Source organism: Cuculus canorus, chromosome 5, assembly GCF_017976375.1.
Source record: "Cuculus canorus isolate bCucCan1 chromosome 5, bCucCan1.pri, whole genome shotgun sequence".
Taxonomy (NCBI): Eukaryota; Metazoa; Chordata; class Aves; order Cuculiformes; family Cuculidae; genus Cuculus; species Cuculus canorus.
Genome location: NC_071405.1, coordinates 17,192,987 through 17,210,864, shown reverse-complemented (window position 1 = coordinate 17,210,864; position 17,878 = coordinate 17,192,987). Strand labels below are relative to the sequence as shown.

At 51.0% G+C, this 17,878-nt stretch overlaps 1 protein-coding gene across 10 annotated transcripts; it reads right to left on the bottom strand.

Moving 5' to 3' along the window:
• Positions 1–2,149: 2,149 nt before the first annotated feature.
• Positions 2,150–17,845, bottom strand: LOC104064491 (VIP peptides). Of its 10 annotated transcripts, none has more exons than XM_054068159.1 (9): positions 16,299–17,845; positions 16,118–16,227; positions 13,502–13,698; positions 9,792–9,964; positions 5,178–5,274; positions 4,824–4,928; positions 4,434–4,538; positions 3,552–3,653; positions 2,150–2,454 (listed from the first exon to the last, which is right to left on the bottom strand). In XM_054068159.1, the coding sequence occupies exons 5-9, from the start codon at positions 5,264–5,266 to the stop codon at positions 2,346–2,348; spliced, it is 510 nt and encodes a 169-aa protein (XP_053924134.1). In that variant the 5' UTR covers positions 5,267–5,274; positions 9,792–9,964; positions 13,502–13,698; positions 16,118–16,227; positions 16,299–17,845; the 3' UTR covers positions 2,150–2,345. The 10 variants fall into 10 exon arrangements, 7 of the variants coding, with proteins under 7 accessions (XP_053924134.1, XP_053924135.1, XP_053924136.1 ...); XM_054068160.1 differs by having other exon boundaries at positions 9,796–9,964; XM_054068161.1 differs by lacking the exon at positions 9,792–9,964.
• Positions 17,846–17,878: the final 33 nt, after the last annotated feature.

The window sequence follows — 17,878 nt, the reverse complement described above, 5'->3', positions numbered from 1 at the left end:
ATCTTAATGATCATAGAATCGCAGAATGGTTTGGGTTGGAAGGGACCTCAAAGTCCATCCAGTTCCACCCCCCTGCCTTGGACAGGGACACCTCCCACTGGATCAGGTTGCTCCAAGCCCCATCCAACCTGGCCTTCAACACTCCCAGGGAGGGGGCAGACTGCCATGTTACTCTGCTTCCTTTATCTTATTTATTTTAGCTAGGCTTTTTCTGCATGGCCCACAAGCTCTTTTCTAGCAGATTTTGCCCTCCAACCCGTGACTTACAATTCCTCTCCCCTAGTTTGCAGTCTGTTGTTCCTAAAAAACAGTTTTGGTTTTGTGTTTTTTTTAAAAAAATAAGAAAATAAAAAGCCAGCTCTCAAATGTCTTATCTTCATTTACTTCTGGAAAAAGCAAAAGTTTCAGTGAAGGCAAAGCCATTCTGGCTGATCCTTTTTTGTTGAATGAAGGAGCCGGACCCTGTGTGAGTCCTTGGGTTGAAATAATCAGTTATGTTTCTGAGACAGTCTTGTTATCCCCAGCCACCTACGGTATCCTGGCAAGCGTGGATCCAGAAGTAGTGGCTGAGCTCAGAGCAATCAATTGTCCCCTTCCACCAGTGGCCAGCAGTGGCTTTTTGCAGAGACGCTCCCCATAATCTCCATACAAGCTCCAATTACTTACACCTCAGCACCTTGTGAAACATCAGTAGCATGTTATTCTGCTGTCTTCTCCTGCCTTTTTCTGAGCCTGTGTAATGCTTTCCAAGCCAAGTGTCAACTGGAAAGTTGTTTGGCCACTTGGGCAGAGAAACACCATTGCTCTCAACTTGCCCATTGTGTCAAGGAAGAGCTGCTCACTCTCTTCCTTTTCAAATCTCAATTGATTTTAGAGTGTTCTCACCCAGCATTTTAGCCAAGTGGTTGTTAGTGGCTTAGGAAAATACAGACCAACATTCCTGCCAAAAGTCCTCTACGAGGTCTCTTTCCTAGCAAAGATCACCTATGGACCAAAATAAATAAACACTAAGGTCTGTAAGGACCACATTACAGCACCACGGTAAAGAAATGTGTGCTTAGATGAATGTTTGAGAGGGAGTAGCTTCCTTCCAGATGTCAGGTAGAGCATGAACGTGCAGGCTGATGGTGCAGGCTGGACAGAGCGCTTCCATGGTGGCCACACATGGCTGCAGCTGGACATGCCATGTTTTGGATCTGCTTTTCAAGATCTATTGGGTTTACAGGAAAGGCGGAGCTGGTGTTTTATCAGAGGAGAGGATCTGCCAGGCAGTGTGGTGTAGGGAGAACGTATAAAGCTCATTAAGTGGTGGGAACAAATTCCTCCTAGAGAAGCTTTGTCTTTAGTGGCTGTGGGAATGCTGGGCCAGTAAATACGGGGGCAGAATGGACTGGAAGCAATATTTACAGTGAGTATCTCTGTTGGATAGCTCTCAGCACATTTATTTGCAGTAAAATCTAGCACCTGGCCAAGCTTCCGCTGAATGGAGACCCTTATGCTTGGATTGTGAGCAGTGTGGAGCCCCAGCCACGGAAGGTGTGGCCAGGGACCCCAGCTAATCCCAACACAGAATCATAGATTCATTAAGGTTGGAAAAGACCCCTCAGCTCATCCAGTCCAACCCCACCATGCCTGCTAAACCATATCCCAAAGCACCACAGCCACACGGTTTTTGAAGCCCTCCAGGGACAGAGACTCCCCCACCGCCCTGGGCAGCCTCTGCCAGCACCTCACCACTCTTTCAATAAGGAAATTTTTCTTCCTATCCAATCTGAACCTTCCCTGGCACAACTTGAGGCCATCTCCTGTCATCCTATTACTTGGGAGAAGAGCCCAGCACCCACCTCACCACAACCTCCTTTCCGAGGGCTGCAGTGAGTGATGAGGTCTCTCCTCAGCCTCCTCTTCTCCAGGATGAACAGCCCCAGGTCCTTCAGCCTTATCTGGAAGAAGCCTGGCAAAACACTTCTTCTCCCCGCCCCTCCCATTCCTAATGGTCCAACACTTGTTGAGGGTCCCCCCCTCATTGCTCTTTCCCAAAGAGCAGCCAAAGCCTGGTGGAACTCACGAATCTTTATTTGACTTCAGAAGCAGGCAGCCCAATGCTAACAGAGAGTGGAAGTGATGTGCTTCCTTCAGGCTCCATCTACTGACACTGGTTCACACTGACATACATCTCACTTGAGAATCTACAAGGTTTTATTGGGGTTTGGTTGCTTTCCAGATTTTTTTTTAATTTGCTGCTCTCCAGGGTTTTTCCTAAGCAAATTCAACAGCTTCCTTCTTTATTTGGAAAGCTCTATACATGCAAAGCCCATTCCTTGGCTGTTTCTTTCCCTTTGCCTTCAGTTGGAAGTATCTGTATCATCTTTCATGCCTGCGAGCATCTCAGAGCTGGAGCAAACATACTGGCTGGCAATGGCAGCAGCTGCCTTGGCATCAGGGTCAGAGTGGCTGTGGTAAGGGAAAGAAGGAGTGATAGTTTGTTATTCCTGGGGACACAGACCACAGGAGGAACATGAAGGCCACCTTCTAGACCCAGATGACACCTGCCTGCAGGCAGCACCCCACACATGTACAGGGAAACCCGCTGGTGTTATCATCCCCATCCGTTCCAGGCAATGTGGATAAGAGGCACTGAAAGCCAGCTTATCACTCCTCATTTTAGTGATTTCACAGTAAGAAAGTGCTTGGTCACTAGGAAGAGACTACATCCAGACGCTGGGACAGCCCATCTCGAGGTGTGTTTGAATCAAGGACCGAATCAAGACAGGGTAGCAAAGGCTTTTAAACTGTTAGATCAGGTTTTCTGATGTTTAGGGGTTGGAACTGGATGATCTTCAAGATCTCTTCCAATCCAAACCATTCTATGATTCCTAATGGGATGAACAATTGTTTCAGTCCAGGATGACAACTCTGTGATTAGAAAAGATATTATTTCATTTCCCTGGGGGTTACTATTTTTAATACCTGGCTTTTATCTGGCACATTTTAGCTGTAAATCTCAATGCCGGCTTGGCTTTAGAAGGGCAAAACTGAGTGCCAGGTGGGCTCGGCACGTAGAACTAGAGATCACTGTGAATGCAGGTGTGGAAATCTATTGAGGTGGCACTCTTGGCAGTTAGACTGAAGCATCTGCTTCTCTAGCTCTGCAAACCAGCCCTGAGAGTGTGGTGGCTGGCAGAGTGGCAGGAGGTACAAAAGCGTGTGATGCAGGGTGGCAATTCAGCAGTGACAGTCCCCAAGCTGGTGGGGAATGAGGCAGGAGTAATCTTAAAATATGGACAATTTAATAGATCCTCCAACCTCTTTGAGGACAGAGGGATAGCAGCCTTACTAGTCATGTTGGTGTTGTGTTCATAGATGACCTTGGAGGTCTTTTCCAACCTTAACGATTCTGTGGTTCTATCTTTTTGAGGGTATCAGCTGATCTGTTGCATTATATCAGACTTCTGAGCTTGGGGCAAAACCTGGGTATTTACAAGTGTCCTCTTTTGTCTTCAATGTTTTGGTGATCAGGGCTATAGAAGTGACAAATCCATCCCACCTACCTGATGCTTAGAATGTTCTGATACAACCACGTAAGGCAAAGCTCCTTGAGGCTGATTTCCTCCTCCTTCTCTTGCACGTCTGCAGCGACTGGACCTGGAGAGCTGGTGTGGATGGAGAAAATTGATGATCAAACAGTATAACCACTGCAGCTGGGAAGCAGCCCTGGTGTCTGCAAGGCAGGTTTCTTCTGGAAAGAAGGTTTGTGCCCTGCTCTGTCTGCTGTGACAAGCAGGACAGGCTGGTGGGGTGTCTCTGCCATCACTCCAGGTGCAGCCAAGCAGGAGGAGACCAAGCCCCAGCCTGCTGGCTCTTGTCTTGAGGTTGCCAAATCTTCTTTCCTTAGAGCTGAGACCTGCCTCCCTGCAGCCCGCAGAGCCCAAGGTGCCTCTCCATTCCCCAGGAACCAGACCTCACTACAAGAAGGACATTGAGGTCCTGAAGCACATCCAGAGAAGGGTAGCGAAGCTGGGGAAGGGACTGGAGAACAAGTGTTACAAGGAGCAGCTGAGGGACCTGGGGCTGTTTAGCGTGGAGAGGAGGAGGCTGAGGGGAGACCTCAACACTGTCCACAGCTCCTGAAAGGAGGTTGTGGTGAGGTGGGTGCTGGGCTCTTCTCCCAAGTGACAACGATAGGACAAGAGCAAATAGACTCAAGTTGCACCAGGGCAGGTTCAGACTGGACATTAGGAAAAAGTTCTTCACTGAAAGGGTTCTCAGGCCTTGGCAGAGGCTGCCCAGGGGGGTGACTGAATCGCCATCCCTGGAGGTATTTAAAAACAGGTAGATTAATTGCTTAGGGCTATGCTTTAGTAGTGGACAGGTACAGTTGGAATTGGTGATCTTAAAGGTCTCTTCCAACCTAGAGATTCTATGATTCTTACCTGCGCTTGCGGCCCATGAGACTTTGGATGAATTTCTGAACCTGAGCATTTCCTCTCATCTTGCTGTATTCACTGGTGAACAATCCATCCGAGTGCCTCTGGGACCTGTGCCAGGGGAAACACTCCAACAACTGCTCTTCTCAGCCACTAGATGTGGGTCTCATCACAAGACACAGAAATTTCCCCCTCCCACCATCAAGGAGCCCTGCATCCCTCTCTTCTCCTCTTCTGTCTCCTTTCATCTTGAACATCTTCTGGATGAGGCCAGTGCTCAGACTGGCTCTGGAGCTGGAAACAGCTCAGCCCCATGGCAACTCCCCTCATAGCTGGGATCCCATCTCCTGCTGGAGACGTCCTTGCCCCAGGAGGATGATTTTGGCTGGTCCTTACCTCTCCTTGAGGCCCACCAGGTGTTTGACCAGCTCCTGCACGTAGGCATTGCCATTCATCTTGCTGAGCTCACTGTGGAAGAGCCCATCTGCATGTCTTTCAGTCCTGGGAGAGGAGAAAGTAGGGGTCAAAAGGCACAGGTTGAAAACCATCAATGTTCCTACACTTAAGCAAGAAAAAATATTTACCACATTTGCACTAAATTTAACTAAATCAATTTAGGGAAGAAAAAAAATCCAACAGCCAAGGAGCTGCAAGTTGTGTGAGGAAGATAAAAGGTGACTTCATAGCCAGCAGGCTCTTTGAACCAAAAGCCATGGAGAAAAAGGAAGCAGAGGCACAAGAAATGCTTACCTCTCCTGGGATGGCAGAGATGCTGAGAAGTGTGCTAGGACCATCACGGGAATAATTAGTCGCCACGGACCAGACATCAAGCAAACCATGTTTTCTCCTGCATTAAACACAAGGGTTTAGGAGCAGCAGAACAAATGACCTTGGTAATTGGTACAGTTCAGGTGCCCCACTGAAGACTTTGTTGTGGAAATAACCCCACTGTAACTAAATCAAGCAGGAATTCCTGCCAGCAAAGGTAGTAGGTCTTTAAAATGCGAAAGATGAACAAGTCAGAGAATCAAAGAATGGCTTCAGTTGGAAAAGACCTTTAAGATCATCAAGTCCAACCATCGATCCAGTCCTGCCACCAAACTGTGTCCCCAAGTACAACATCTACTCATCTTTTAAACACCTCCGGGATTGGGGACTCAACCACTCCCCTGGGCAGCCTCTGCCAGTGCTTGACAACCCTTTCAGTAAAGAAATTCCTTCTTTAAGGGACCTTGAAGCCCATCCAGTTCTGACCAGAATCCAAACCATTCATGTTGCCAGTTAGACGGAAGCTGTTTGTAGTTATCCCACCACCACACAGTCCAAAGCATGGGTGTGAGGTTGGCTGTGTGAGAGCCTGTTTATGCTGGGCTTGCTCCTCGCCCATCTGATGGGCTCTACCTAAAACCAAAGACCGTGTGTTTCTGCAAGCCATCTGATCCAGCTGCCGCCTGGCCTCTCTCCTTTCCTCTGCTTACTCCGGAAGACGAAAACCCCACATGTCGCTGGCAACACCGCTCAGGAGATGGATCGCCTTATGGCAAATGCTCAGCAAAGCATCACAGGGGCCTGAGACCCACCACCCAGAAACTGAGAGAGAGGAAAAGGCAGTCCATCCAGTCTGAGCACATCAGCCGTACTCACCAAGCTGTGGTGGCTCCTGAGTCTTGGCTGTCTCACGGCTGTGGTGCACCAATGTCCCACTCCTCTCCTTGGCCCCTATAAATCTGCAGCCCTTATCAGAAGCAATTATTTGGGTAAAGATATGAATATGAGTAATTATGATGAACAGCAAATAATGCATCCGGGATGGAATGTCTTTTTAATTACTCTAAACCCCATCAGCTCATTCGCAGCAATTTGATGGACTCTAATTCTGCTGATGGGTAATAATTCCTGCTTCTCTCTGCAACGACAATAATTTATTGGCCACACATCCGTGCTCTAATTGATTCATTATGATTGTCATCATTATCTCCCCTCCTGGCTTTAATTATCTCGTGATAGGAGCTTAATCTTCTCTTCTTCTTTTTTAATCCTGGCTTGGGTTCTGTTTGCAATTCCCATGAACTGGCGATGAGTGTATTTGGCCAAACACCGTGTCAATTTTTAGGACAAACATTGACTTATCGGTAGGACAAGGGCTGGCTTTCATATGAGGGGACAATACTTTCCAAGCTGTGGCTTCACAGACATCTGGGAAAGGTCTGGTGAGAACAGAGGGTATCACAGCTTCAAAGAAGGAAGCATCCGCACAGAGTCCTGGAATGGTTTGGTCTGGAAAGGACCTTAAAACCCATCCAGTTCCAACCTCCTGTCATGGAGACAGAAAAGGACCTGGGGGTGTTTGTGAACAGCAGCTGAACATGAGCCAGCAGTGGCCCAGGTGGCAAAGAAGGCCAGCGGCATCCTGGCTTGGGTCAGCCATGGTGTGGGCAGCAGGAGCAGAGAAGGGATCGTCTACCTGGACTCGGTGCTCGTGAGGCCACACCTTGAATCCTGGGTTCAGTTTCGGACCCCGCACTCCAAGAGGAACATTGAGGGGCTGGAGCACACCCAGAGAAGGGAACAGAGCTGGGGAAGGGGCGGGAGAACAGGGATTATGGGAAGCACTGAGGGACCTGGGGCTGTTTAGCCTGAAGAAGAGAAGGCTGAGGCAAAATCTCGTTGCTCTCTGCAGCTCCTGGAAAGGAGGTTGTGGTGAGGTGGGTGCTGAGCTTTTCTCTCAAGTAACAAGGGATAGGATGAGAGGAAATGGCCTCAAGTTGCAGCTGGGGAGGTTCAGATTGGATATTGCGAAACATTTCTTTACTGACAGAGTGGTGAAGCCCTGGCAGAGGCTGCCCAGGATGGTAGTGGAGTCCCCATCCCTGGGGGGGTTGAAAAAGCATGTAGACATGGCACTATGGGACATGGTTTAGTAGGCACAGTGGGGTTGGGCTGACAATTGGCCTGGATGAGCTTAGAGGGCTTTTCCAACCTCAGTCATTCCACGATTCTATGAAACACCACCAAGCTCTCAGGGAAGCTCAGTTTGCTGTGAGGATGTGAACAGCTCTGGTCAAGAGGCTGCAATGACAAAGGAGCCCCACGATGGCAGCAGAGGGTGAGAATCAAGACAGTAAAACCAGGAACCAAGGAGCCTGGTTTATCTACATTACAGCAAAAAAACATGGTGTTTGTCTTGCAGTGAAGGAGAGTGAAAAGGTGATGGGATAGAAAAGTGTGTGGCCATGCCCAGCTCTTCTGCAACATAGTGCAGGTGTCAATTGTGGGCTAGAGCGGAAATGCAACTCCTGAGGACCCAATGAGGAGATTCGGGACCATACGTGAATGAACTGGCACTCAAACCAAATCCCCAGTCCTGAAACAACACCTGATTCTCCTTTAAGGAGAGTTAAGAACAGATTCTCATCACGAGACATCATGGAAGCAGCAGTGATGAACAATGCTACTTTGCAATAGCAGCATGAATCTGCACCTTGCTTTTCCATTCTCCGTCTGTGTGAGTGCTCCAAGCAGGAGCAGATATTCCAAAAGCACGATTAAATCATCTAGTGATGACTGTGATCTGACCCATCATCCCTGTGTGGCATCATACAGAGAAAAGCTCCCAGTCACTGACTCCAAGAATGACAAAGGCAAGTTTTGTTTCCTTTCTTTCCTCACCCGATCCCTGCTCCTTGCACCTGTGATAACCTGAAGCTACAGGAAGCCAGGGCTGAGCTCGTTCTTGCCAGGACCTCCAGTGACTGACCTGTTTATCATAGAGTCACAGAATGGATTGGGTTGGAAGAGACTGCAAAGTCCATCCAGTTCCACCCCCTGCCATGGATAGGGACAACTCCCACTGGATCAGGAGCTCCAAGCCCCATCCATCCAATCTGGCCTTCAACACCTCCAGAAATGGGGCAGCCACCACTGCTCTGAGCAACCTGGGCCACGGCCTCCCCACCATCACAGCAAAATATTTCTCCCCAGGATCTCATCTCAGTCTTCCCTCTTTAAGCTCAAACAAATTCCTCCTTGTCCTGTCCCTGCACTCCCTGATCCAAAGCCCCCCCCCCCCCCCCCCCCCCCCCAGCTTTCCTGGAGCCCCTTTCAGTCCTGGAAGCTGCTTTAAGCTCTCCCCGCAGCCTTCTCTTCTCCAGCCTGAATAACCCCAACTCTCCCAGCCTGACCTCATACAGGAGGTGCTCCAGCCCTCAGATCATCTCCGTGGCCTCCTCTGCACTCGCTCCAACAGCTCCATGTCCTCCCTGTGCTGAGGACTCCAGAGCTGGATGCAGGGCTCCAGACGGGTCTCACAGGGTGGAGCAGAGGGGCAGAATCCCCTCCCTGCTGGTCACCCTCCTCTGGGTGCAGCCCAGGACATGGGCAGTTTCTGGGCTGTGAGTACACGTTGCCAGCTCGCATTGAGCTTCTCCTCCCTCAGCTCCCTCTCCTCAGAGCTGCTCCCAATCCATTCTCCACCCAGTCTCTTTTTGTGCTTGGACTTGCCCCCACCCAGGCGTTTACGGGATGTAAGACAATGTTCACAGGACATATAGCAAAGTGCCCCAAACAGATAACACTATGGAGTGCTGAGGCCATGGATCAACACCCCTTGAAGAGGGCATGAGAATTGCTTTGCGTTAGGAGAGGGAAGGGTTCTGTGAGCCCTGGGGCCAATCCCTGAGCAGGAGCCGAGCTGCCCTGAGGACACCACCAGGTGCAAAACCACCAGGATCTTTGTGCAGTAACCTGTGCTTAGGCTTGACCCCGACTGACACGCACAGCGTGGAGAGCACTGTGGTGAGCTGCATTAAGTAAATCCAGTCAGCACAGGTGCAAGGGCTGTTCACAGCAGCCACAGGGCTGGCCAGGGACACTCTCGTGTGTGGCAGCGAGCACAGGTTACAAAACAGCAGAGCCATCCCCCACTTCAACACCAAGGTTCTGCATTAAATGGTACCTAATGGTGTGTGGTCACAGGCCAACCCATCCCACAGGGGAACGCATGGCTGGAAAGGTGACCAGGCAAAAAAGACCAAGGGGTGCTGGGCGACAGCAGCTGAATATGAGCCAGCAGTGGCCCAGGCAGCCAAGAAGGCCAAGATCATCCTGGCTTGGATCAGAAATGGTGAGGCCAGCAGGAGCAAGAAAGGGATGGGCCCCCTGGTGAGGCTACATCTTGAATCCTGGGTTCAGTTTTGGGCACTGCACTCCAAGGACATTGAGGGGCTGGAGTGCATCTAGAAATGGGAACAGAGCTGGGGAAGGGGCTGGAGAACAAAGATTCTGGAAGCAACTGAGGGAGCTCGGTCTGTTTAGCCTGGAGAAGAGGAGGCTGAGGGTGTAAGGACAAGGGAACAACCATCTCACCCACCACACGTGTCCAGCAATGCTGTCACAAGCCCTGACGAAGCTGTTTAGTTGCAGCCAGCCTTCAAGGAGCCCAGGTACAGGCTGTGACCCCATCCACCAGCAGCACCCACCAATGGCATAGACATTTATTGAGGTCAGATGGTACTGGGAACTGCATGGCTAAATCCTTCCTGCGTAAAAGTAAAATACCCTTTAATCAGCTTATGGGTTGTTCAGGAACTTCTACCTCCCCCATTCTTTTATTTCCTTCCTTAACATATCTGTGCGTGTCTCCATGTGTGCAGCAGGGATTTGCTCTCTTAGGATTGCAGATGAGCCTCCCCCGTGCCAAGAAGCCGACCACGACACTGCTGTCCACTGAGAGCAGATCAGAGTCATTTTCATTCACCAACTCCAGGTCTGTAGGAGAAAGGACCCTAATTGGAATAAGGGGATTGGAGGATTTAGCCTTCTAAATGCTCCTTTCTCACACAGAATGGTTTCAGGAGTGGCTTTAATCTTCACCACCTGATTTGGTAATTTGGGCTATAAAACAGAAGAGTGGGATGGGAGGAAAGGGTGAGCTAGGGCAGCTGCAGGTGGGCTCGGGAGAGACAGGGAGAAGGTTCTGGCCTAGGCTGCCCAGAGCAGTGGTGGCTGCCCCATCCCTGGAGGGGTTGAAGGCCAGGTTGGATGGGGCTTGGAGCCCCTGATCCAGTGGGAGGTGTCCCTGCCCATGGCAGGGGGTGGGACTGGCTGGGCTTTGAGGTCCCTTTCAACCCAAACCTTTCCAAGATTCTGTGATCCCTCATCCCTCTGCTCTGGAGCAGGGATGGGTGCTAAGCCAGGAGGTCCCCTCAGGGAGTGTCTGCCCGCCTGGTGACACTCTGCCTGGGGATGCCAGGCTCATCCTGTAGAAGCTGCTCCCACTTGCAGCTGACAGGAGACAGCCTTGAACTTCGAAGGGCTGCCATGAGGCATTTCCCTCCTGCAAGCAAATCTTCCTTTCTGCTTGGGAATGGACATGGTAGAGAGAAACAAGGGTTGGGTTTACCTTGGCTGGCCCTGAGATACAGAAAAGCAAAAGCCAGGCTTGGGGCACACTCCAGTTTGCAGGGAGAAGGGGAAAACTCCATTTTCCCAACCTCTGTGCATGTAGTGGCTGTCTCTGTCACCAAGCACAAATAGCTTTTTGAAGACAAGCTGCCACCCCCATTAATGACTTACTGGGTTTTTTTTATACCCTGTGGGCTTTCTTTCAAGTCTCATCCAAGGACTAGAAAAATGGGTGCACTCTGCCTGCCTCCAGGTAGTCTCTACGGTGTGGGACGCATGGATGGGACAACCCACACCACTGCAGGGACATGATGGGACAGGACTGGCTGGCTTTCCTCTCCATCCTTGACCACCTGGCCCAGCTTTGTTCTCTCTCCAGATGGAAGCTACCTTGTTCCTTGACCCAGAGGAGCTCCAAGTGCCACCTCCCCACAGCAGAGCCATGCACTAACGCTCCCCACACATCTGGCCTTATCACAGCTCTAATTGGCATCAACAGCCATAATCTCAGCCTCCAGCTGTTTGCTGTGTCTGAGGGAGAGCAGAAAGCACTTCAGGGAATTAATTTTAATTATCAGGATGAGATGCTCTGTGTCCCGGCTGCCAGGCAGGGCTTGGCCCAGCTGTTCCAGGTGTGCAGTGCCAGCAATGAGCACAGCAGCTCCACTTCAGGGCAGCTGCATCCTGCTTTGGACTCGAAAGGACATCCCTTCCAGGTGAACCACAACAGGCTTTGTGAAAATGAGGGGGGAAGGAGGTTCACTGCTCACAGCCATGCCTTTATCTGCCTGCACTGCCTTGCACTTCTTGTCCTCCCTGGGAGGTTTTTCATGACGAGTGGCTCTAATAAACCCACTGATGCTTTAAAACCTGTAGGGGCTCTTGGAGCGTGTTAATCTGATCTGCCCTGTGACACAAACCCTTGTATTTCACCGGGTTACCTCTGTGTGAGATCAATTATGAGTCTTAGTCTGAAACCAGGCATCCACAAAAACATCGAGTTTTGAGTCTGAGCTAAAAGAGACAGAAAACCCAGCCACTGCCTCTGTAGTTTCAGCCCCACAGTCAATCGCCACGAAAAAAAGCATCCTTTTTTACATCTGAAATGGATTTATCATGACCTGCCAGAATGTTAAATGATAAAAAATAGAATCATAGAATGGTTTGAGATGGAAGGGACCTCAAAGCCCATCCAGTTCCAACCCCTGCCATGGGCAGGGACGCCTACCACTGGATCAGGAACTCCAAGCCCCATCCAACCTGGCCTTCAACACCTCCAGGGGTGGGGCAGCCACCACTGCTCTGGGCAACCTGGGCTGGGGCCTCCCCACCCTCACAGCAAAACATTTCTCCCTAAAATCTCATCTCAATCTCCTCTCTTTCAGCTCAAAGCCATTCCCCTCATCCTATCCCTGCACTCCCTGATCAAGAGCCCCTCCTTAGCTTTACTGGAGCCCCTTTCAGTCCTGGAAGCTGCTCTAAGCTCTCCCTGTAACTTCCTCTTCTCCAGGCTGAACAACCCCAGCTCTCTCAGCCTGGCCTAAGACAGGAGATGCTTCAGCCCTCGCATCATCTCCGTGGCCTCTTCTGCACTCACTCCAACAGCTCCATGTCCTTCCCGTGCTGGATATTTATCACATCAAGTTATTTGTCATAACTTGCCAGAATGTTAAATAAAATCTCTCTTCAGTGTGTCCATAAATCCCTGCACCTTATTGGAAGAGGACTCAGAGTAGTGGCATCCTCTTCCGTCTCCCGCCAAGGTTAACCTGGAAGGCAGGGGCAGCCTCTGCCTCTTTTCTCAGAAATGCATTACAGGCAGTTTGAAAAGCAGGCGGCTTTGCTGCAGACGATACTTTCACAGAGAATTGCTCAGCTCAATATGTCAAATAAAATGAGAAGGATTGGCCTTAAAAGCTCTTTATCTTCCTCTCTTTGTTCTGAACCTGAAGTTCCCCCCCGGTTCTCTGCTGCCCAGCTGTCAGGGCACGGCTCAACAGCTGAGTTTAGGCACCTCTGTGATAAAACTTTGGCAGGTGATTTTGTTCTCCTTTCTATTTAAAGGATCACACCTGGATTCTTTTTTGAAGTCTCTGGCAGATGCTTCACTTTGTGGCCTTCCTCATCCTTTGAACTGGCTCTTGGAATGCTGTTATGGTTTGGGTTAGAAGGGACCTTAAGGTCCATCCAGTTCCACCCCCTGCCATGGGCAGAGACACCTCTGACTGGGTCAGGTGGAGCTTCTGGAGCTCTTGCAAAAGGGCAGGCTTTCAGAGGTGTCCAAGACCCTGGAAAGGGAACACATGCCACGGTCTGTTCTTCCCCGACTCAGCAGTTACGCACAGAGCAGGGGTGGAAAGTACTGGACACGTATGGAGAGAATCATAGAGTCATTAAAGTTGGAAAAGCCTTCGAAGCTCATCCAGTCCAACCATCAGCCCAACCCTGCCACACCTGCCCAACTATGTCCCAAAGTGCCACAGTCACACATTTTTCAAACTTCTCCAGGGATGGGGACTCCCCGACTGCCCTGGGCAGCCTCTGCGAGGGCTTTGCCACCCTTTCAGTAAAGGGTTTTCCCTAATGTCCAGTCTAACCCTCCCCTGGAGCAGCTTGAGGCCATTTCCTCTCATCCTATCCCTCATTACTTGGGAGAAGAGCCCAGCACCCACCTCACCACAAGCTGGAGCTGCAGAGAGTGATGAGGTTTCCCCTCAGACTCCTCTTCTCCAGGCTAAACAGCCTCTGGTCCCTCAACTGCTCCTCACAAGACTTGTTCACCAGGCTGGTCTCCTGTAGACCTTCCTTCTCCTCTGTCAGGAGCATAGTTCCCCTTGTCCAAGAAAGGGAATGCATCTAATGCCTATGCCTGCCAAGAGATAAAAAAAAAAAGAGAGTGCTTTTCCATTAGCCTTTTACCTCCAGGATTCACTGGAGACCCTGTCACACAGCAAAGCCAAACCAGTTGTCCCATCCATGCCAGATGGGCAGCAGGATGTGGTTTCCAACCTCTGTATCTGCCAAGGGATGCAGGGAGCCACAGCAGATCCAGCGATGGTGAGCAAGGATCGTTGCAGCCTGGGGGGCTGCTATGGCAGAGCCAGACTAATTAGTACTTCACACAACTGCTCTTTTTTGGAAGTCAAACTCCTTGTTTCACATCAGTTTAATCCACTCCAGAATTAAACTAGTTTAGGATTAAGGCCTTGTTAGTCTGGACTAAAGGCTCCCACACTGAGAATTAAGAGCCATTCTGCACTACCCCACAGGGAAAAAAAAAAAAAAAATCAGGCTAATGGACACAAATTAACTGTTAAAGTGGATTAAAAAGCCATTAATCCCTGTGGAAAGGCATAAGGCCTGCAATGGCGATTCGATCCTGCTCTCTTTGCTGCTCACATTCGTTAGACATCAATAAATTAAGCGTATTTTGTACACACAGGGGTTTGGTGCAGCTTCATTCATGCACTTCAGGGCTTCATTTGGCCAATTTGAGAGGTTGTCTTGGAGTAAAAGGGCTCCGGTAGAAGTGGCTCTGCTGTACCCATTCCTGCAAAGGGTGCCAGCAGTCAGGACTTAGGGACCACCCACCAGACCAGAAAATACATGACTGGGTGATAGAGACTGCTGAACGATCTCAAGATATTCAGGTTTAAAAAACAAGTGGGGGAGTCTTGTCCTTGTCCCAGTTCACCATGCTGGGTAACATCTGTCTTCCTCATCTGAACTTCTCAGCAGGTGAGGGCATTGCCAAACCAGCTCTCCTTAACCTGATGGATGCTCGTGCCCACCTGAGTCAAGCATCAGCAGAGGCTGTCCAGGGAAGTGGTGGAGTCTCCATCCCTAGAGGGGTTCAAAACGCATATAGATGTAGCACTTTGGGACATGGTTTAGCAGGAATGGGGGGGTTGGGCTGTCAGTTGGACTGGATGAGCTTAAGGGTCTTTCCCAACTTCAATGATTCTGTTAATGTAGAAACAGAGGCAGGGCTGAAGGCGAGCGAGTACCCGCTCCATTGCTTGTGGCCAAGAGCAGCAGGCTTGGAGACCTGGTCCTATTCAGAGTAGGTGGAAGCATCTGTTCTGTGCTAGGTAGGACTGAGCTTGGTCTTTGCACACCAGTTTAAGTACATGTCAAAGCTGGGTCAGCTGGAAGAGGGAGACAAACAGACAAATCCATGGGTGTTGGGATAAATGTGATGGCAAGCCTACATTGGGGTTGGGAGAGTGGGGAGAAGCAACTCAGCAGCAACTAAAGGGCTGGCATTCCCACTGGCTCCAGAAAAACCATCCCTCTGGAGACAGCGTTTGGCCAGATTGCCGGTTAAGTGCTTAAATCAAGGTAATTTTCTTCTCCTCTCATATGAGATTGCAGAGCCTGAGGCAGCCGGGTAAAACAGAGTGTGCGGATCAACTGCTGCTAATCCACCCCAAGGAGAGGACAATGCCTAGAGCTGATGTGTCCCTGCAGCTGAAATCAGGGCTCTGGCTCGCCAGCACTGCACACACTGAGGGTTAATCACATACTTTGTCCAAAAAGGGTGAAAGAATTGGGGGAGTGAGGCCTGGAGAGAAGACTTCTTCCACAAGTCTAATAGAGGAGATGAAACTCTGATAGATGGAGCCTATAAACAGCTCTGAGGAGCTTCTTGTCTTATAAAATGCTGCCAGTAATGTAGGTTTTCCCCCCTCCATCTGGTGTAAATTATCCTTTCCTGCTACACCTCCTCTTCCCACTGCCTCCCATAAACACCAGGAGCACCCATCTGGATGGTGATCGGGTCCTCAACATCTCATCAGAGGTTTGGAAGCACAGCTGGGAAGACACCCACCAAGCCTGGGTCAGGTCCCGTATCTCTCAAGCCATCTGGGCTAGAAACAAGGAGGTCACAGCTCCCCTGTCCTTCCCACCTCAGCTCAGCTGCACTGAGCCACCTTTGCTCCCACCTCTGCTGCCTGTCCAATTGCTTCCTCAATCCTGCATTTCTTATAGAATCATGATATCATTAAGGTTGGAAAAGACCTCCACGCTCATCCAGTCCAACCATCCACCCAACCCCACTGTGCCTGCTAAAACATGTCCACCAGCACAACATCTACACACATTTTTTTTTAAATCTCTAGGGATGGAGACTCCACCACTGCACTGGGCAGCATCTGCCAGGGCTTCACCACTCTTTCAACAAAGAAATGTTTCCCGATATGCAATCTGAACCTCCCTTGGTGCAACTTGAGGCTATTTCCTCTCATCCCATTGCTTGCTACTTGGTTGAGGAGACCAGCACCCACCTCACTACTACCTCCTCTCCAGGAGCTGTAGAGCATGATGATGTCTTCCCTCAGCCTCCTCTTCTCCAACCTAAGCAGCCCCAGGGACCTCATCCTTATGTAGGGGAAGCCTAGGAAGATCCTTCCAATTATGGACCAGACTGCTGCCACACCTGGAGGGATGGTTGATCACAGAACTCACAGGTGGGTCAGTGCATGGTTGCTCTCTTCCTCCTGCTCAAGAGGCAACGTAGAGTCCAGTCCTGGGAGCAGCTGGGGTGAATCAGGCACCGAAGGGCAAGGCATGATCCCCGGCTCTGTTTGTTTTCCCTGTAAAGCTCAAGGCTGGTAGAAGAAGCCTGGGAGCTTGGCCTGGGAAGAATTAGGGACAAGGCCCACCAGGAGCATCCCAAGAGGGGCTCCTCCAGAGAGCGGTGGGGTGGACTGGGACACTAGGGACACTGGGATCACACTTCAGGGCACAGGGCCACACAGTGGGGCATGTACCTAGGACACACACTGGGGACACCAGGACACACACCAGGACACAACCTGGGATACCAGGACATACACTGGGACACACGGGATGTGCACTGGGGCACGTACTGGGAAAACAGGGGACACACCAGGCACACACACCGGGACACTGGGACACACACTGGGGACACACACTGGGACACCAACTGAGACACTGGGACACACACCAGGGGCACACATCAGGACACCAGGACACACACTGTGGACACCAGAACACATGATGGGATACTTGGACACATACTTGGATACCAGCAGACACACCGGGGGGACACATGGGAACACTGGGACACATACTGGGGACACCAGGGCACATACTGAGACACCAGGACCCACCTTGGGGACCCACTCCAGGACACTCCTCAGGACCCAGTGGCACCAGGACACATCTATGGACACTGGGACACATACTGGGGCACCAGTACACACACTGGGGACACTGGGACACATACTGGGATACTGGGACACATATTGAAACCCCAGGACATGTACTGGGGACACCAGGGACAAATACTGGGACACCAGGACACATACTGGGATGCCAACGACATACCCCGGGGGGACACACCATGACCTGAGGACACTGGGACACATACTGGGACACCAGGAGCCATATTGGTTCACCAGGACACGCAGTGGGACACCAGGGCACGTATTGGTATATTGGGATGCATACTGGGATACCAGGAGACACAGCAGGGGGACACACACTGGGGACACCAGAGCACATGCTGGAGCACCGGGACATCTACTGAGGACACCAGGACACATGCTGGGGCATCGGGACACATACTGGGGACACCAGGACACATACTGGGACACTGGGACATGCACTGGGGACACCAGGGACGCACCCCGGGGGACACACACCAGGACACATACTGGGGACCCCAGGACCCACACTGGGACCCTCCCCGGGACATCCATCAGGATCAGGGGACACCAGTACACACACAGGGGACTCTGGACACATACTGGGATACTGGGACACATACTGGGATACCACGAGACACGCCGGGGGAACACATACTGGGGTATCGGCACACAGACTGGGACACGGGGACCCATACTGGGACACCAGGACACACACTGGGGACACTAGGAGACATACTGGGACACCGGGACCTGCCCCGGGGACCCTCCCAGGGACACCCCTCAGGACCCGGGGACACCGGGACCCAAGCAGGGACACCGGGACACGCAGGGGTGGCAGCACCCTCGGTACCTCCCGTTCGCCCCCCGATCCCC